Genomic DNA, 21,158 nt, shown 5'->3' on the forward strand with positions numbered 1-21,158 from the left:
AAAATGTGGTAACGCAAAAAATATTTTTTGCAATAAAAAGCGTCTTTCAGTGTGTGACGGCTGCCAATCATAAAAATCCGCTAAAAAACTCGCTATAAAAGTAAATCAAACCCCCCTTCATCACTCTCTTAGATATGGAAAAATTAAAAAAATGTATTTATTTCCATTTTCCCATTAGGGTTAGGGTTAGGGCTAGGGCTAGGGCTAGGGTTAGGGCTAGGGTTAGGGCTAGGGCTAGGGTTAAGGCTACAGTTAGGGTTGGGGCTAAAGTTACGGTTAGGGTTTAGATTACATTTACAGTTTGGATTCGGGTTTCAGTTAGAATTGGGGGGTTTCCACTGTTTCGGCACATCAGGGGCTCTCCAAACCCGACATGGCGTCCAATCTCAATTCCAGCCAATTCTGCGTTGAAAAAGTAAAACAGTGCTCCTTCCCTTCCGAGCTCTCCCGTGTGCCCAAACAGGGGTTTACCCCAACATATGGGGTATCAGCGTACTCAGGACAAATAGGACAACAACTTTTGGGGTCCAATTTCTCCTGTTACCCTTGGGAAAATACAAAACTGGGGGCTAAAAAATAATTTTTGTGGGAAAAAAAAAGGATTTTTTATTTTCATGGCTCTGCGTTATAAACTGTAGTGAAACACTTGGGGGTTCAAAGTTCTTACAACACATCTAGATAAGTTCCTTAGGGGGTCTAGTTTCCAATATGGGGTCACTTGTGGGGGGTTTCTACTGTTTAGGTACATTAGGGGCTCTGCGAACGCAAGGTGACGCCTGCAGACCATTCCATCTAAGTCTGCATTCCAAACGGCGCTCCTTCCCTTCCGAGCCCTCCCATGCGCCCAAACGGTGGTTCCCCCCCCACATATGGGGTATCGGCGTACTCAGGACAAATTGGACAACAAATTTTGGCGTCCAATTTCTCCTGTTACCCTCGGGAAAATACAAAACTGGGGGCTAAAAAATTAATTTTTGTGGGAAAAAATTTTTGTTTTATTTTTACGGCTCTGCATTATAAACTTCTGTGAAGCCCTTGGTGGGTCAGAGTGCTCAAAACACATCTAGATAAGTTCCTTAGGGGGTCTACTTTCCAAAATGGTGTCACTTGTGGGGGGTTTCAATGTTTAGGCACATCAGTGGCTCTCCAAACGCAACATGGCGTCCCATCTCAATTCCTGTCAATTCTGCATTGAAAAGTCAAATGGCGCTACTTCCCTTCCGAGCTCTCCTATGTGCCTAAACAGTGGTTTACCCCCACATATGAGGTATCAGCGTACTCAGGACAAATTGTACAACAACTGTTGGGGTCCATTTTCTCCTGTTACCCTTGGTAAAATAAAACAAATTGGAGCTGAAGTAAATTTTTTGTGAAAAAAAGTAAAATGTGCATTTTTATTTAAACATTCCAAAAATTCCTGTGAAGCACCAGAAGGGTTAATAAACTTCTTGAATGTGGTTTTGAGCACCTTGAGGGGTGCAGTTTTTAGAATGGTGTCACACTTGGGTATTTTCTATCATATAGACCCCTCAAAATGACATCAAATGAGATGTGGTCCCTAAAAAAAAAATGGTGTTTTAAAAATGAGAAATTGCTGGTCAACTTTTAACCCTTATAACTCCCTAACAAAAAAAATTTTTGGTTCCAAAATTGTGCTGATGTAAAGTAGACATGTGAGAAATGTTACTTGTTAAGTATTTTGTGTGACATCTCTGTGATTTAATTGCATAAAAATTCAAAGTTGGAAAATTGCGAAATTTTCATAATTTTCGCCAAATTTCCGTTTTTTTTTCACAAATAAATGCAGGTAATATTAAAGAAATTTTACCACTATCATGAAGTACAATATGTCACGAGAAAACAATGTCAGATTCACTGGGATCCGTTGAAGCGTTTCAGAGTTATAACCTCATAAAGGGACAGTGGTCAGAATTGTAAAATTTGGCCCGGTCATTAACGTGCAAACCACCCTTGGGAGTAAAGGGGTTAAAAAAAAACAATTGCCAAAATGGAGCCCCGTAGCAAATATTTTTGGAAGTTATAGATAGAAAATAAACAATAAGGGGTACACATCGTACATCTATTACACACATACCGCAACATTGGAAGTGAAGGGGCTGTCATAACAAGGGGGAGAGCAAGAGCAATACAGATCTTTACAGATAGTCGCTGTAAGGAATAGATTAAATAGGTGCACATAAAATATTTTTGCTTCAGCCCATCTCAAATTGAAGACTAAGGCTCTGTGCAAAAGAGATTATAGAATCTATATATATATATAATTGTCTAAGGGTTTTTCCGTCTGTCTGTCTGTCTGTCTGTCTGTCTGTCCTGGAAATCCCGGCTCTCTGATTGATTGGTCGAGGCCTGGCGGCCTCGACCAATCAGAGACCGGCACAGCATCGACGTAGAAATCCCGCGTCTCTGATTGGTCGAGGCCGCCAGGCCTCGACCAATCAGCAACGGGCACAGCGATGATGATGTCATAAAGGACGTAGAAATCCCGCGTCTGATTGGTCGAGGCCGCCAGGCCTCGACCAATCAGCAACGGGCACAGCGACGATGATGTCATAAAGGACGTAGACATCTCACGTTTCTGATTCAGCGACGGGCACAGTATCGACATAGATGTCATAATGGTTGCCATGGCGACGATGATGTCATAGGTTGCCTCGAACAATCAGCGACGGGCACAGTCTGCCGCGAATTCTGGAATCATCATTGTCCATATACTACTGGGACATGCATATTCTAGAATACCCGATGCGTTAGAATCGGGCCACAATCTAGTGATATATATATATATATATATATATATATATATACAGTGGGGCAAAAAAGTATTTAGTCAGTCAGCAATAGTGCAAGTTCCACCACTTAAAAAGATGAGAGGCGTCTGTAATTTACATCATAGGTAGACCTCAACTATGGGAGACAAACTGAGAAAAAAAAATCCAGAAAATCACATTGTCTGTTTTTTTAACATTTTATTTGCATATTATGGTGGAAAATAAGTATTTGGTCAGAAACAAACAATCAAGATTTCTGGCTCTCACAGACCTGTAACTTCTTCTTTAAGAGTCTCCTCTTTCCTCCACTCATTACCTGTAGTAATGGCACCTGTTTAAACTTGTTATCAGTATAAAAAGACACCTGTGCACACCCTCAAACAGTCTGACTCCAAACTCCACTATGGTGAAGACCAAAGAGCTGTCAAAGGACACCAGAAACAAAATTGTAGCCCTGCACCAGGCTGGGAAGACTGAATCTGCAATAGCCAACCAGCTTGGAGTGAAGAAATCAACAGTGGGAGCAATAATTAGAAAATGGAAGACATACAAGACCACTGATAATCTCCCTCGATCTGGGGCTCCACGCAAAATCCCACCCCGTGGGGTCAGAATGATCACAAGAACAGTGAGCAAAAATCCCAGAACCACGCGGGGGGACCTAGTGAATGAACTGCAGAGAGCTGGGATCAATGTAACAAGGCCTACCATAAGTAACACACTACGCCACCATGGACTCAGATCCTGCAGTGCCAGACGTGTCCCACTGCTTAAGCCAGTACATGTCCGGGCCCGTCTGAAGTTTGCTAGAGAGCATTTGGATGATCCAGAGGAGTTTTGGGAGAATGTCCTATGGTCTGATGAAACCAAACTGGAACTGTTTGGTAGAAACACAACTTGTCGTGTTTGGAGGAAAAAGAATACTGAGTTGCATCCATCAAACACCATACCTACTGTAAAGCATGGTGGTGGAAACATCATGCTTTGGGGCTGTTTCTCTGCAAAGGGGCCAGGACGACTGATCCGGGTACATGAAAGAATGAATGGGGCCATGTATCGTGAGATTTTGAGTGCAAACCTCCTTCCATCAGCAAGGGCATTGAAGATGAAACGTGGCTGAGTCTTTCAACATGACAATGATCCAAAGCACACCGCCAGGGCAACGAAGGAGTGGCTTCGTAAGAAGCATTTCAAGGTCCTGGAGTGGCCTAGCCAGTCTCCAAATCGCAACCCTATAGAAAACCTTTGGAGGGAGTTGAAAGTCCGTGTTGCCAAGCGAAAAGCCAAAAACATCACTGCTCTAGAGGAGATCTGCATGGAGGAATGGGCCAACATACCAACAACAGTGTGTGGCAACCTTGTGAAGACTTACAGAAAACGTTTGACCTCTGTCATTGCCAACAAAGGATATATTACAAAGTATTGAGATGAAATTTTGTTTCTGACCAAATACTTATTTTCCACCATAATATGCAAATAAAATGTTAAAAAAACAGACAATGTGATTTTCTGGATTTTTTTTTCTCAGTTTGTCTCCCATAGTTGAGGTCTACCTATGATGTAAATTACAGACGCCTCTCATCTTTTTAAGTGGTGGAACTTGCACTATTGCTGACTGACTAAATACTTTTTTGCCCCACTGTGTATGTGTATATGTGTATATATATATGTATATATATATATATATATATATATATATATATATATATATATATATATATATATATATATATTATAAAAAAAAAATTCTTGAAATCGGCTCTAATGGCATTATTTTCTATTATATTTCCAGATGAAGCCACCTGTAGAATGAACAAGCTAACTTCTTTTATCTGCGTCACGGTATCCGAAGAGAAGCGACATAATCCGCAACATGTTGCTTTGACATTCCATGTGCATTATGTCCTTTTTCTGCGGTGCTTTTTCAGACAAACTCCGGGGTAGAATCCGCCTGAAAACAGCCATTAAGTGCCCATGACCACACTGTACTTCAGAGCGTCATCCGAGCTTCATCAGTTTTTAACTTACATAAGTGTAGTAAGGATAAAAAGTCAAAAACCAAGTCCCACCTGCTTCTATGAAAATGAGGGATGACAAAAAAAAAAAAAAAAAAAAAACTGATGAAACTAGGATAACACCTGAGAAAAATCGCTCAGATTCTCTCAGCAGTCTGGGGACCCGCATCTTCCAAAATCACGAAACCCCTTGAAAAAGTCAGCTTTGGTGGCGAAACAAGGCTGATGTAAACAAAGCTGGCACCCTATTGGATGATCACTTTTCATGATAAACTTACGGCGTCTCAAGCATAACTTTGCACACGCTGGCCATGGTACTCAAGCAATCCGTTGTGTTTTCAATGGGTAAAGTTTTGTTCTATGGGGGGGGGAAGAAAAAGAAAAATCATTGAAATAATCCATTAGAGACATAATCCAGAAATCTTCCGCTGGCCGCCCCGAGGACTCACCTCAGACACGAAGCTGGTGGTGGCGTTGCTGAGCGTCTTCAGCATTGGCGTGGCTTCAGCGTAGAACAAGGACATCCTGTTCGCCATCTCATTGTTGACTTCATTTTCGATATCTAACTGTAATCAGATGAATCGCAATGACGGACGGACACCGGTCTGATCGCCAAAAAACACTATTCTAAGGAGATTTCACACATTACAATATCTTATAACGAACGGTCGGGGGCGCTGAGGATCTTTTACTGGGCAAACCAAAGAAAAACCCAAACCAATGTCACGTGTGGTCACAGCTTATACGTACCGTATAAATGAGAGGAAGCGCGGCAACCAGTAATAAATAATTCTTTATCATGTATATCATATGGGCTAAATGTAAGATTTTTATAAATTGGCGACAAATTTATATATATTTTTTTTTCATGCGGAAGAGGAAGCAAATCAAACATTTAGCCATTTTTTATTTATTTTTATTACTTTCCACTTTGAATTGCCAATAGGCTTTTAATAATGAAGGAGAGCAGACACCATCATCCGTCACAACTTCCCATGAAAATAGGGGATGTGCTGAGGACAATATTCCCACACCGTCTTTAATGTTTGCTTGGCAAGAAAGACATTAAAAAACGCACAGATCAGATCGCTAACTGGAGCGCCCGACATCCGCGGCGAGCAATGCTAGTTAACCGGTGCTTACAATGGATATATTGGGCAAGGATCAATTTGAAAAAGTGTTATCTGAGCATGCATGGGTGCTCAAATGATATGTTCAAGTCCCCGCAGCTGCAGGTCTCGCGGAAGTTCGACAGCCACAACACATACAGGGATCCTCTAACAAACAGGTAATCCATGCATGTGTTGTGTGTGTTCGACAGCCGTGACACATGCAAGGCTAATGTATTTTTCGAGCACGCCGATGACACTCAGCACTCGATCATGCTCAGATAACACCTTATCACAGCACGCTCGCTCATCACTACTGCAGAGGAATAAAAACTGATGTCATACAGATGACAAGTGAAGGCAAAAAAAAAAAAAAAAATCGGAGTTTTCTGGATGATTTTTTTTTTCCCACATTGGTGTGAACCCGGCCAGAAGACAACCATCGATTTACCAGAGTATCACCTCTGGCATTTACTCACATGCATGTTGTTTATCCTGTTACGACTTATCGTCCGCCTGTAGTAACTGAAGTCATTTTGGATTGCTGGATTCCTCATCTGAAAAAAGAAAAACAAACAAAAAAAGAGACTTTTTTTTCCATTATTCGCTATTTATAACGGGAAATTTTATTTTTCCCCGTCTGCAAAACTGCGCGCACACACACATACGTACACACACGCACGCACGCACACACCGCCTAGTTGCGCTGCAATTACCTTCAGTTCATCAAAGCGAAGTGTAAAGTGCAGAATTTCAGCAAACTCTTTCGCCAGGGCCTGCTCCCGCTCCAGGTGCTGTGTGGGGGTGTACGGGGGGCAGGTCAAGGACTCCAGTAAACTTTGCAAAGCTTTTTCTGAAAATATAAAAAACAAAAAAAAAGCGAAAATTGCAGAAAATGCAACATATAATCTAAATGTTTCTACATCCACTAGTAATAATTATGTATTTGCTGTGTATAGGAGGAAGCAGAGGAGCCCTAAACAACTCTGCAATGCCCCTGTAACTGGGGATAAATATACCAGCCCCGGTTACAGGGGAAATAAGTGATCCTTCAAAGGCCTTCTATGACCTAATGGGCGGCACAACATGTAAAATAAATAAAATTTAAAAAGAGAAAAAAAAAAAGAAAAAAAAAAAAACCACACACCACCATCAGTCTAAGTTGCTGTTACTAGACCTGACAGAAAAAAAAAAAAGTGTTGGCTATATAAAACTATTTGTTGCAAAATTGAAGAAAAAAAAAAAAAAAAGGAAAAAATATTTGACTATTTGAACAGTAAACTTTTTTTTTTTTTTTAATTTCATTGCGCTTTAAGTGGCATATCTGAAAAAAAAAATAAAAAATAAAAAGTCAAAGCTGTGCCTGGTCTTGAACCTGTTAAAGCTGTGACTTGGTAAAAATCAGAAAATTTTCAGTATCAACATAAAAAAGGGCTGATCCACGCAGTAGTTCAATGTGCATGGATGCCAAGGCAGTTGGGGGTTTATAAATTGCCCCTAGACTCCCCCCTCTCTGGTGAAAATGGGTTTCTAGAGCTCTGTGCCGCCTAAGTCTTGGCAAATAATGCGGCCACTAACCCCAGACCCCTTGGTTTAGGTACAGAGGTACAATACGTGGCCATCATCACAAATATGGCCACATAGCCCTATACAGGGGGAGGCCTAAGATGGGAAGTTCATAGCAGGACGGCCGCATCTCCTTCCGCTATTCTGGTACTTTGGGAAAAGGGTTAAAATTGGAACGAAAAAAAAAGAAAGAAAAAAAAAGGCAAATCTTCTAAAAGCTGAATGTTTTATATGAATGTAATGAGACTTTACGGGTCAGAAAACACAACCTTTACTTATAGTACATGGCGACATTTCTCCGTCGGTGCGTGGAGGACTGAACACACAACTTACCAAGTCTTAGGGAAAATTCGTAAAACCGTTTGAGTCGCACGACGAGGGGGCAGACCGAGTTCCAGGCTTTTTCTTGAAGATGGATGTCGTTCGGATTTTGGATGGCCTGAAAGAGACGGGAATCTCCATGTGAAGACACGTTGGATCTAGATGGACAATTCCTGGAACTTTAACCCTTTTACGATTAGGGTATTTATTTTTTATTATTTTTTTTTTTCTTTTAGGGATTACTACAACTTTTTTTACTGCTGGGTTCAAAAAGTAGATTTTTGCTCTTGGCCCAAATTTTGTAAAGGCATTATAATTGTCCATAAATTATGTAAAACTTGAAGTTATAACAAAAATATATTTAGATATTTTTTTTCGATTTTAGGCTAAGGCAAGGCGAGGCCCATACATCTCGTATCTCTTGTCCGGCGCCCTTGTACGCTTGCAGATCTGACAGGATGCTCTCAGACTCCTGCAGCACGGCGTTCACTTGGTTCCACACTTCCCGCTCGCAGTCCGTAGGCTGAGCATCTACAACACGGATACAAGAAGATTAGCATCCCCATATAGTACATGTGCGGCCAGTCTGATCTGATCCCCTCCGGGGGCTCGGCGGTCCCTGCTACGACAGTCTGGGCCCAGGAGTGAAACACAGTATTTGTATTTTCTGGGAATATTTGGCTGGGAACAACTCGGGCTTTCTGACGAGGACGCCTCACTGCCAGGAGCTGTAATGTACCCCGGGACGGCCGGCTCCCAGCACAATCCATCACGGCTGCCGGTAACGCCCTGGTCACACAGTACGTGTCTAATGGCCCCTCCGATACAGCGCTGCTCTGTGCCTCCATTCATGGTGCAAAATTACCCCAAATCACAGCTAAAAGCAGGAACACATCCAACGTCTATGTATTACATGGGCACATTCTGTTGGGGGCTGAGATAGAAAGAAGCTTCTTATTCCCCCCCACTTCCTGCAAGAAACAATGCCGCTCTTCTCAGAATAAGCCGCAGTACCAGGCAGGGCCACTAGTCAAGAGTGGCGCAAGTGGTGATAAAACTGTGGGACTGTTGAAAAGGCAATCTGTCCCTATGGGGGTGGGGAGGAATATGCGTGAAGGACTTAAGGACCCCCCCAATAATCTAATTTTCAAGTTGCCCTAGGGTAACTAACAAAATCATTGCCTCCATGGTGCTGAACAGATGATGGAATACATCTGGTTGTAAATGTGTGCGCAAAGTCTGCCTAAAATACCATTTAAAAAAGATATGGACACTTATTAGAGGAAATTATTGGAAGCTGTTGATTATGTAATATGAGGGCAGTAAGATACAGGGGCAGAGACTCATTTCAGCAAAGTGTCACTTACTAGTCTATGTGCTGTTTAAATACAGTGAGTGTTTTATCAGCAGGAGATTATCAGTGCCCGGACTAGCTGACCATGTTCTCCTGGTCCAACCATGTCCCCACCACTAATTTGTGGCTTACTGTCAATATAGAAAGTACACAGAAAGCTGCCAAACGCCTCTGCTACATCTACTGCAGAGAAAACACCGATTGTATGAGAAATGCTGCTCCCAGTAAAGAGACACATCACTGCCACCAAGGTATCTATCTCTACACTAGGTTTCGCTCATGAAGTAGCAAAAACCTAGTGACAGATTCCCTTTAAATGCATGTATTTTTAGCTAAAAAAAAAATAATTTCTAATAGTGTTTGCTCCAAAGCGTTGTACAGTTTGGTTCCTACAGCCTCTATGAATCACCGTACATAGGATACTGCAGAATGAGTTACCAGTGAATCAGTGATAGGTTTTAAAAACAGATGATTCAGGAGGAGAGAGAGAAAAGAGTTAATTACACTGGTTCACTGACAGATCTCTGATTCTGCAGACAGCCATGTACTCTGATGCATAGAGGCTGTAGAAGACACAAGGTCTAACATTTTCATTTTAGTAAAGAAATTTTTTTTTATATATATTAATTCATTAGGCATACAATAAAAAATATAAATGGACAGAATATCAACATTTCATAAAGAAATAAGCACATTTCAAAAATGAACAGACAGATCATACATTTATGGAAAAGCAGATCTCAGATTTGGTGAACAGGGTAAATGAAAAAGGCAGAAAAAAAAGGTATCAATAATTCCATACACATGCCATGCAAGCCAGTTAGACATGCAGGTTAGTGAGGACGACATGCAGGACAGTCACTGGCAAAACACAAAAATTCACTTAGTCCAGTCCAAAAAGTTTTTGTTCAGATGAGTAGCAATTCTGACTTTACCCAGTCGGTTATTTTTTCACTACACATGTGCCACTCCTCTGCACCCGTCTGTATACCGACAGCCGGACGCGCCCCATTCCTCTGGACAACGTGTGTCCCTAAAGTCTCTATGTGGGTTGGAATGGTGACGCCCTTTTGTCAATCAATTAAAATGTTTCCAGGCGGTATATCAGAGGAATTCCGCAACAGAGTTCCGAGAAAGCTCTCGCAGAATTTCGGTTTCATAGGAAATGCAGGTATGTACTAAACAGACAAGTCAGGACACCCGATAGGGTCTTCTTCAGGCTCTGGTTGCATCTCAGCACACGAACATGATCTGCGCTGGCGGTGGACGTGCTCCCGAAGCACACACTGATCAGAGGCGTAGGCCAGTTACTGACCCCCAAAAATGGCCGATGCATGCAACTATACAGTGGCATCCGTCAGTGCATGCTCCCAGAACCTGAACTGACCGATCGAGCACCCTGCAGCAGTACACAGCCCAAAACCTGGTGTCAGACTATACTCATACCTCCAGAAACTTGAGAAAACAAGAAAATGGTTAATAGACCAACACAAGAAAAGATCCACATGCAAAAAAAAAAAAGATTTGCAACAACTTAGAAATTTGGGCACCAGCTATGCATCATGGGGAATCGTCCCAATAACGAGAGAATAACCAGGAGTCTACCCCGGTGCACATGCTCAGGGCCATAACAATCCTGCTCCTGCAAAACTTGGCCATGGGATGAACCACCAGGGCTATGCCTTCCCCATGGTCAATCTGGGCCTCAAAAAACGGTTTCCAATGACTGTCACCACCGTACAAAGACTGCAATGTCTTAAGAGGGGACCCTCCAGGAATGTGTCGTCTCTAAAGGACATGTACCAAATCCCAAGCCGTCCCAAAGGGTCTGGTGCACTTTACCATGGCTTTAATCCCATCTATGACCCTTGTGGCATAGCCATGCTTGTTTGCCAATTTTTGGATATCCAATACAAAAATTTTCTGCTTATTAAAATTTTCAGCCGTTCTTGAGATGTTACCACTTGTTTACAGCTCATCGCCTTGGAGACCGACCACCGATGCTAGACAGTAAAAAAAAATGCAGCGCTTAAATTGAGCTTGTAAGCACTGTTTTGAAGCTGGCCAGGATCGCGGTTACTTACTAATCCCAACCAACTGCAGCGCTTACAAGCTGAACAGCAGCGGCGGTCGGTCTCCTAGACAACGAACTGTAAACAAAAAAAAAGTGTTACTATTTCACAAACGGCTGCACATTTTTATAAGCAGTAAATCGCAATAGTGCTGAGTTTTACAAGGAATGACCCCTTAAAGTTGCAGAAGTACCTCGACTCACAGAAACGTACACTTTCCCTTTAAAAAAAAAGAGGAAAAATGGGGTGAAGGCGGCCAGATTCTCGGACCCATCAGATGGTAATAACGCACTCTATATAGAATTTTTGTTTTTAAGGATATTCCCATCTAGATTGTTTGCAAATCTTCAGAAAGCATGCAACAGCGTTAGTAGAGAAATCATCACCGCCAATAGCTAGAGGAGTGCTCACTTTCAAAGTCAAGGAAAAAGTTTGGCCCCTGATCAAGCTCTGTGCATGTAAGAACTTTTAAAAGATTTCCCATTTGGCTCCTGGAAAAAGGAAATAAAAAAAGAGAGAAAAAAAAGGAAAGAGGTGCTAAGTGTGTGAGATATAAAGAAACATGCGAGCAGACGGCGCCTCCGGTGCAGAAGTGGTGGGCTCAGGCTCATCAGCTAAAGAAGAGGAGAGGGTGGTCACCGATTGTCTCGCGACACAGACATTTTAGTAGAAAACTTACTTTCAAAATCCAGGAAAAAATGTGGATAATTTTCTATTTCCCTTGTTAGCACTTTAAGAAGATTACCCATCCCAGCAAACCTGGTGGATATAATACAGAACAGTACACAATCATCAATGCAGGGGTTAATGGCAATCAGCAGATGAAACAATATGTGCCCTTTAAAAAAATAAAATAAACAAAATATGTCAAGTTAAAGGGGTTGTCTTCCGAGAAGATATTTGAGGCCTATCCCTAGGCTATGCCACGGGTCTGAGTAGTCTGCCACCTCTGTGCAATAGAATGAAGAGGCAGAGCGGCTGGGAACCACATGATCTCCTCAATTCACCCTCCTCTGCTCAACCACACGGACGACCATTACATAGAAGTACCGAACAGGAGGCCACCGGCTGGAAGAAAGCAGAGTCACGCCAAAAGGAGACTAGAGGGTATGACACTCACTTCTTTCAAGAGATGCCCCACTAGATTGGACACTGGCGGAGCATCCTAGGGATAAGCCTTCCCGGTCTTTGAGGAGACAACCCTTTAACGAAGGTTCCCACTTTGTGGATTTCAGTAGTTCCCCTTAAACTATACAAAAGTCCTCCTCCTCCTCTAAGTTTTTATCTTCTTAATATATTGCAGTCATCATATTATACAGCACTGTGTACTTACAATTGCTCATTTTGCCTTTCTACCCAGCTAATTGTTCTCTTTTCTCTGCTCTATGTAGAAAAAGGGAGTCTCTTTTTCCCTGCATTTATCATTCCCTTCTTCACCTCCTCACCCAGCTGCTCCGCTCGTCCCTCCCACCAGGTCCTCCCGACCTATCAGTGATCGTACTCAAAAAGTGGTAGTAAATGGATGCACATCCAATTGGAAGAGTGTTTTAAGTGGGGTACCACAAGGCTCTGTCCTGGCCCCAGTACTGTTCAACATTTTTATAAATGATCTAGATAATGGAACTGAAGGTAAACTGATCCAACTTGCAGACAATGCAAAGCTAGGAGGGATAGCTAACACTAGAGAAGGCAGAGAAAGGATTCAGAAGGATCTAAATAAGCTTGAACAATGGGCAGCGACTAATAGAATGGTATTTACCAGGGAGAAATGCAAGATTCTACATATGGGCAAGAAAAACAAAAATTACATCTACAGAATGGGAAGATTAGAACTAAGCAACAGCACGTGTGAAAGAGACTTGGGTATACTAATAGATCACAGACTGCACATGAGTCAGTGTGATGCAGCAGCAGCAGCAAAAAAAAGGCAACCAGTTCTAGGATCTGGGAATGTTTAGCTTGCAAAAAAGGCTAAGAGGAGACTTAATAGCGGCCTACAAATATCTGAAGGGCTGTCACAGTGTAGAGGGATCATCATTATTCTCATTTGCACAAGGAAAGACTAGAAGCAATGGGATGAAACTGAATGGCAGGAGACACAGATTAGATATTAGAAAAAAACCTTTTGACAGTGAGGGTGATCAATGAGATGAACAGGCTGCCACGAGAGGTGGTGAGTTCTCCTTCACTGGAAGTCCTCAAACAGAGGCTGGACAGATATCTGTCTGGGATGGTTTAGTGAGTCCTGCATTGAGCAGGGGGTTGGGCACGATGACCCTGGAGGTCCCTTCTATGACTTTGCAGTGACTGATGACTCATTCAGAGAAAATTGATCTCCTGTTCCTACATAGAGCTTAGAAGGATTCAGCTCGTCAGTTTTTAATCACGTGATGTCAGACCCAATGGGAAAGAGAAGAATTAGCTGGGTAGAAAGACAAAATGAGCAATTGAAAATACCCAGTGCTGTATACGATATGATACGATACACTTTATTGATCCCGGGGGAAATTACGGTATTACAGCAGCAATACAAACAGCAGTACACAAAATATTAGGACACAAATCTTGCACAAATATACCAACATTACATAACATGATGATTGCAATACATTAAAAGGATAAAAACTTTGATGGAGGAGAAGGAGTGCTTCTTTACAGACTTCGTGCTTCCTTCATCTGCTTGTACTGATCTTGGAAATCATTCAGTACTGTGCCTGCGCGGCTGCACCTTCTGTCCACACACAACAAAAAGAAATACAATCATTTTAGGTTAAAACTAAAAACAGCCATTCTGTAATCCAGCATCCATATGATCCTTCGGCTGCCGAAATATCAGACATTACACATTATTCTTATAGGCCATGTGAACCTTCACACTATTTTTTTTTATTCTTTTTTTCATAAATGTAAAATTAAGAACCCTTATAAAACTTCATTACGGTACAATTTTTTTTTTATCCCATTAAAGGGGTTGTTCAGCCTTGGGGCTTAAGCCTGCAGTCACTCTATGTGACTGCAGACTTGCGATTCCTCACAGCGCACATGGTGCATGCTGTTAGGAATCTCTGGTGACTGCAAGACTGCGGGTTGCATACTTCCTGACACATTCTGACTAGACGTCTCCGGCCTTGCTCTGTTCACTTGTGTTGAGTAAGGCCGCTCACGTCTAGTCGGCATGTGACAACATATCGCATACTTGTGGTCACGTGCCCTCCTGCTCCTGGAGGGTCCTGACAACGCGCATTGCGTGTGCTTTAAGGGTTCACAAATCTGCTGTCAGAGTGATGGCAGACTTGAGTCCCAAATCCGAACAACCCCTACCGAGACATCAGCAAAAAAAGATACAAATCTGCCAGAGCTCATGACAGGTCTTTGACTCCTCCTCCATTCTCTGAACGTTCGAGAGATAGTGGGGAGGGTAGTACATAGATTTTCATTGGATAGAGGAGAAAGCATATACAGTCTCAGAGGTGGCAGAGAAAACAGGCTGTAAATAATTATGAGAGCACACGAAGAGGAAAGGTAGCGCAGGATAGAAGCTGTGCTGATGCATGAGCCAATGAAGACAGCACCCTGGATATACAAAACTCACATCCAGCCTATATTACAGGAAGAAACACTCCCACAAGAGAAAAAAAAGGAAGTTTAGATCAGGCTGCAGACAAACTTAGAATAATCTTATAAAGCAAAAGTAAGCACTTGCATTCAGTATGTAAAAAGCAAAAATCGGGGCAGTACCACCTACCATGTAAATATAATTTTACCAGGGCTGTGGAGTCGGTAAGCCAAACCTCTGACTCAGACTCTTCAATTTCCAGGACACCGACTCCACAGCCCTGAATTTTACCCACGTTTAAAGAGTGCGTAGCCTTTCACGAGGGTATTGCCATCTCCATATATGCCATGAATGTCTTGTAAATGTGGTGGGAACAGCAATTAAAAAGGCCCCAGTCCTGCCCCCAAATATCAATAACCTGTAATGACAGCGCTGCTCCCTGGGGCATCTGAGAAATGGCCGTCTCACACAGCGCTTCATCAGCACGCTCTTGTCCTTCTAGAAGGTAATCCCTCCGATAAAGGTCCAATGGAGACTGAAACGTTATTTTTCTGGATTGCACCATTAAAGATCGTTTTCTTCCACACTACAAGGAGTGCTGGATCATTTTCCTCTTGATTATGCTTCAGAAATAAAGGTCAATCTACAGGTTAATAGCATGTCAATCCTGCCCTGCTGCCTCACTGAAAGCGCAGCAGCTACAGGGAGAAAATAAATGTTATTCCTGCTGGAGCTGCCGGCTTTCAGTCAGAGGTGCGCCTGCAGACGCAGCTCAGTACATAGTGAGCTGCGGATGTAAGCACACCCTGGCACTGTACTGACAGCTGTGCTGCAGAGCGAGCTGTCAAAGTGCACAGCTAGGGCGTGGTTACAGCAGCCACTCACAACGATGAGGCAAAGGATAAAGCAGAGGTCAAAATTTCCGTGTTCTACAGCCCCATCCTCTAAGCAAAAGGGGATAACTTTTGATCATGCGGATAACCCTTTAACCAAGGGAGCGATACTTTGTCCTACTACAAATAGGGCAGAGGGGGGAGGCTCCTGCTGCAGCCAGTTGTCATTTTCAGTGGTAGCAGCAGACTCTCCCATGAAAAGGAATTTTTGCAAAAAAAAAAAAAATATATATGTATATAAAAAATAGGACATATGACAATCCTATAATTCGGTTGACCACTTATTCTTTTAATAAATGGCGCCTGTACCAATCAGGAGAAAACAAAATGTTACTCTCCGGTAACTCGGATACTTCCAGCCTTCTCGAATAAAAATCCACCAGAACTTCCAGCGATGAGAAGGCGTCCGAGCGTATGCGAGGTTGTGTTTGTTTTCGACGAATGCTGCGGTCCCGTAAATGTCCCCCGGCTTGTGCCACCATGAAAAGGAAAAAGGGCCGCCGCTTGTCTGCGGCAGGAAAGCTTGTTTTTATTTTCGGTGAATAAAGGCCCGCAATGTGTAACCTTATCTGAATGGGGAAGGTGGTGCGGAGGATTTGTTTACTTACTCCGGAGCGCAGGATCCCCCCGGGGGGCTCGCTGCTGATGTGATTAAGCCCCAGCCATGTGAATTAAGGGCGTGAGTTTGTTTAGTAAAGGCCGGGCTGCTGTAAATGGAATAATGGCGGCCACATTACTGTGCAGACAGGAGCTGGAGACTGTGGCTTCCAGGCGAAACCGCGTCACACTTCATGGAGGATAATGTGCCCGCGGGTATGAGGCCGGGACGGTGACCAGTAGTCAGGAAAAACTAATCCTCAGACATTTCTTCTTCTTTCCCATCAGTGACCAACTATATAAAAAGCAGGACGGCGCTGACCGCAGCGCACACGACTATATGCCTGCCCGGGTTACGCTACATATGAAGTATTAAAAGGCAGGAATAGAGTTACACTTAAAAGGGAACGTCCTTCTGTTCAGACCATTTTACAAATATATTGGATTACTTATGATGCACCAAGCTGCGTTATGTGGTACTCCAGAGCTGCATTCATAATTCTGCAGTTCAGAAATGTCCCAGTATTCTGCTGGCTCAGCTGGTGTGGTATTTAAAAAGGAGTCCTTTCACACCGAGCGATTATCACGTACCCACAAAATAGGCAATACAATGCACAAATTTGTGGGGTTCTGATCGCTGGGACCCCCACCATTTAAAGAGGTTGTCCTATCCCCTTATCCAAGGGGAAGGTGATAATTTGACATTGGAACCCGCAACGATCAGAAAAACAGGGCACTTATTTGATTTAGAATAGACCTATATGTCATCGTCGATCCACTCATGCTCTGTGAGGCTGCAGAGCTTTTTTTGCCAGCTCCATGGAGAATGAAGCGTTGGTAGAGCGTCAACAGGGAGGAACGTGTCGCAACGAAGCACCTAAAATGTCCCCGTCCTGCCAATCTAAGTTGTCACCAGACCACCCCTTTAAGAGCACCTTTTGAAGTCAGCGCATAGCAGTGACTCCATGCCGGCACTCAGCCATGCCGGCACTCAGCCATGCCGGCACTCAGCCATGCCGGCACTCAGCCATGCCGGCACTCAGCCATGCCGGCACTCAGCCATGCCGGCACTCAGCCATGCCGGCACTCAGCCATGCCGGCACTCAGCCATGCCATCCAGATGTAGAAGAGTTGGGATCTTCGCGGGACACACAGATTGTCATCGGACAGATGAGGAACACGAGTTATTTTTAGGCTGGGGAGGGCCAATATCCATGGCCACTTCCCAGTCTGAGAATACCAGCTCCCAGCTGTCAGCCTTATGTTGGCTGGTTGTCAAAAATGGGAGGGGGCTCCGTGCCGAATTAAAAAAAAAAAAAAATTAAAGAATTCAAAAATATGGCATGGGACTGCTCTATTTTTGCTAGCCAGCCAACATAAGGCTGAAAGCTGGGAGTTGCAGCCCGCAGCTGTCAGCTTTAACTGCGCTGGTTAGCAAAAACTGGTGAATACTCATCAGCGTACGCCTGCTTTCACTGCCATCAGCCAAAGTAGTACTCTCTCATCAGCCGACATCTGTGACCAGCGGTAACCTTTTTAAAGACCTTACCACCGATCAGAGCTGGTGCTTCTTGAGATGACAGTATGGGAAAAACAGGATGTTTTGGCCCCCAATTCATTTAAATGGTGTCCAGGATCGGGAACCGCTCTGGCGCCCAAACCGAACATTTTTTCTATATGTTTTAAATGTTCGGCCAAGCCAGACGGACCCGAACATCCTTCACTACTCATGGGCTTTTAGGGCTGAGCGTGTTCCCACAATTGTGTACGAGCAGCAGGTTTTCATACACATACATAAATATTATTAAAGAAAAATGTATTAGCGACACACTTATTTACTGACTCGTCTATATTTGCCAAACAATATTATATTATCAGCAGCACATAATGTGTCAACACTGGGCGGCTATGTGCTGCCGAGAATTTTTTTTTTTTTTTTTTTACCATCTTAAACCATCCAGTCACCCAATGAATGAAACGGTATTCTGTGACTGCCGGCATGTTAAGCCATCCTACAAAAGATCATTTGCCTTTTATCTATTAGTCTAAAATGCATCATTAGTATTAAAAATGCTCTTTCACTGCCAGGGAGACACACAGGTCAGGATGGTACAGAAGCTTTTATTCATGTCATCGCTCCCTCCTCTGCCATGGAGACACACAGGTCAGGATGGTACAGGAGCTTTTCTTCATGTCATCATCTCCTCCTCTGCCATGGCGACACACGTCACGTCAGGATGGTACAGAAGCTTTTCTTCATGTCATCGCTCCCTCCTCTTCCATGGAGACACACAGGTCAGGATGGTACAGAAGCTTTTCTTCATGTCATCGCTCCCTCCTCTGCCATGGAGACACACAGGTCAGGATGGTACAGGAGCTTTTCTTCATGCCATCATCTCCTCCTCTGCCATGGAGACACACGTCACGTCAGGATGGTACAGAAGCTTTTCTTCATGTCATCGCTCCCTCCTCTTCCATGGAGACACAGGTCAGGATGGTACAGGAGCTTTTCTTCATGTCATCGCTCCCTCCTCTGCCATGGAGACACACGTCACGTCAGGATGGTACAGAAGCTTTTCTTCATGTCATCGCTCCCTCCTCTGCCATGGAGACACACGTCAGGATGATACAGGAGCTTTTCTTCATGTCATCATCTCCTCCTCTGCCATGGAGACACACAGGTCAGGATGGTACAGGAGCTTTTCTTCATGTCATCATCTCCTCCTCTGCCATGGAGACACACAGGTCAGGATGATACAGGAGCTTTTCTTCATGTCATCGCTCCCTCCTCTGTCATGGAGACACACAGGTCTGGATGGTACAGGAGCTTTTCTTCATGTCATCATCTCCTCCTCTGCCATGGAGACACACGTCACGTCAGAATGGTACAGAAGCTTTTCTTCATGTCATCGCTTCCTCCTCTGCCATGGAGACACAGGTCAGGATGGTACAGGAGCTTTTCTTCATGTCATCACCCCCTCCTCTGCCATGGAGACACAGGTCAGGATGGTACAGGAGCTTTTCTTCATGTCATTACTCCCTCCTCTGCCATGGAGACACAGGCCAGGATGGTACAGGAGCTTTTCTTCATGTCATCGCTCCCTCCTCTGCCATCGAGACACAGAGGTCAGAATGGTACAGAAGCTTTTCTTCATGTCATCGCTCCCTCCTCTGCCATGGAGACAGGTCAGGATGGTACAGGAGCTTTTCTTCATGTCATCACCCCCTCCTCTGTCATAGACAAACACAATTCAGGATGGTACAGGAGCTTTTCTTCATGTTATCACCCCCACCTCTTCGTAATCACAGCCTTAGATTCCCCTGGGCACAGCACATACAGAATCTATTTGCTAAAATCAACAATCTTGATTTTTTTCAGTTATTTTTGATGTTGATGAAGTCTCTTCATCTTGAAAGTTTATTAGTTGGAAAGGTCCCATCTGAGGTTCTGCTGAGTGAGACTTAACCACAAACGTGAATTTTGTTATGCATTATTTTACCAAGACGTTCAAAACTAAACTGGCCCTATATGGTGACCATACCAAAAACCTGACAACCTAGCCCATTCTCTGCTTAAGCGTGAAGATGCATACATGAGACACCAGTCACAAATCAGAAAGCATGGGCTGGGTCCTCAGACTCACAAATGGCGCCGAGGTGCTCTGCACACGCCCACTGGACCTCTAGCTGCTCATTAGCAAATAGGAAGGAAAGTCATTTTTGGAAGCCCATGTGGTGTAAGTGACAGATTGTTAAGATGCAAATTAGTTAGCAAAGGAGGACATCTAATGACAGATTCCCTTTAAACTGCTCATAGTGCAATTCCATAAGCCACAACCAAAAATGGTAAAGATAAGGTTAAAAGGGTTACATCCTGAAAAGCCAAAAAAAGGAGGTAAATAAAGGCATTACGTTTAGAAAGAAGCAAATTTGAAATACTCCATAATGAACAATAGAGAGAAGCCAAGTACAAAGCGAGTTATTGTATGAAGTGAGGCATTGTCCCGGAAAAGAGGCAAAGCTAAGCGCACACATAGGCGGACATTGTGCAGCTGTTATGACGACCCGGCAATGCTACTCGCTGGATTTCCTGAGAAGGAGACGCTCACAGAAGAGCATGAGCATCATCTGCAGTCATCCGCTGCCCCCTGCTGTTTGGTAGAGGAAGTGGTGCATAATTAGTGAAAAAAATGTGGAATTTCTTGGGAGTTTTTTTTTTTGCTTTCTGCGACACTTTCCAAGTCAACAGGATGGCGATTCTGCAGCAGGGGCCGGATCTGCCAAGGACAGATAAAGTTACCATAAAGGACGGTGCAAATCTGTGCCTGCCATCACTGGCGAACATTGCGATACTGGTGCATGGATGAACAAAAGAATGACCGAGCGCTACTTAGTATTCTATTCTAGAACATCAAAATGCCACGCTGAACCTTTAAAGGGTTCTCCACCGCAGGACAACCTCTCATCAATGGCCTGCATAAAGTTAAAGGTGTTTCCTTTGAGTTTTTATCATTTTTTAAAAACCCTGTCCCCTGAGTTGCAATACATTATAAAAAAAAAAAAAAAAGCTACAAACTTCGCTCCCTCACCCTACCTCGGTCCAGCACCAACACTTCCCCCTTCAACAGTGCTGCAACCAATCAGCGAGTTCAGTGGCTCACCAATTGGCTGCAGCGTTGATGTGACATCAGCGCTGCAGACAATTACACACATCAGGAGCAGCGTCGGAGACTCAGCGCTGGACCCAGGGAGGGTGACTTAAGTACTTTTTTTTTTTTTTTTTAAAGGAAAACAGCAGCCATGAGTTTTATGAAACCTATACATGACTTTCTGACGGCTGCTGCACTTCCACAAACGCCATCACGTGTTGCCAGTCGAGACACACA

At 43.6% G+C, this 21,158-nt stretch overlaps 1 protein-coding gene across 2 annotated transcripts in view; it reads right to left on the reverse strand.

Moving 5' to 3' along the window:
* Positions 1 to 21,158, reverse strand: part of CYRIA (CYFIP related Rac1 interactor A) — a 73,692-nt gene that overhangs the window by 6,470 nt on the left and 46,064 nt on the right. Inside the window, exons 3-9 of one of the 2 annotated variants that reach the window (XM_069728118.1) lie at positions 11,638 to 11,717; positions 8,210 to 8,331; positions 7,813 to 7,918; positions 6,630 to 6,766; positions 6,393 to 6,470; positions 5,254 to 5,370; positions 5,083 to 5,162 (exon numbers count right to left, since the gene is read on the reverse strand). In XM_069728118.1, the coding sequence (XP_069584219.1) occupies positions 5,083 to 5,162; positions 5,254 to 5,370; positions 6,393 to 6,470; positions 6,630 to 6,766; positions 7,813 to 7,918; positions 8,210 to 8,331; positions 11,638 to 11,710 (713 nt within the window). In that variant the 5' untranslated portion in view covers positions 11,711 to 11,717. Of the gene's footprint in view, positions 1 to 5,082; positions 5,163 to 5,253; positions 5,371 to 6,392; positions 6,471 to 6,629; positions 6,767 to 7,812; positions 7,919 to 8,209; positions 8,332 to 11,637; positions 11,718 to 11,905; positions 11,986 to 21,158 lie in introns of both variants that reach the window. The other variant, XM_069728119.1, reaches the window with a different exon arrangement.

The sequence above is a fragment of the Ranitomeya imitator genome, chromosome 5, assembly GCF_032444005.1.
Source record: "Ranitomeya imitator isolate aRanImi1 chromosome 5, aRanImi1.pri, whole genome shotgun sequence".
NCBI classification, from domain to species: domain Eukaryota; kingdom Metazoa; phylum Chordata; class Amphibia; order Anura; family Dendrobatidae; genus Ranitomeya; species Ranitomeya imitator.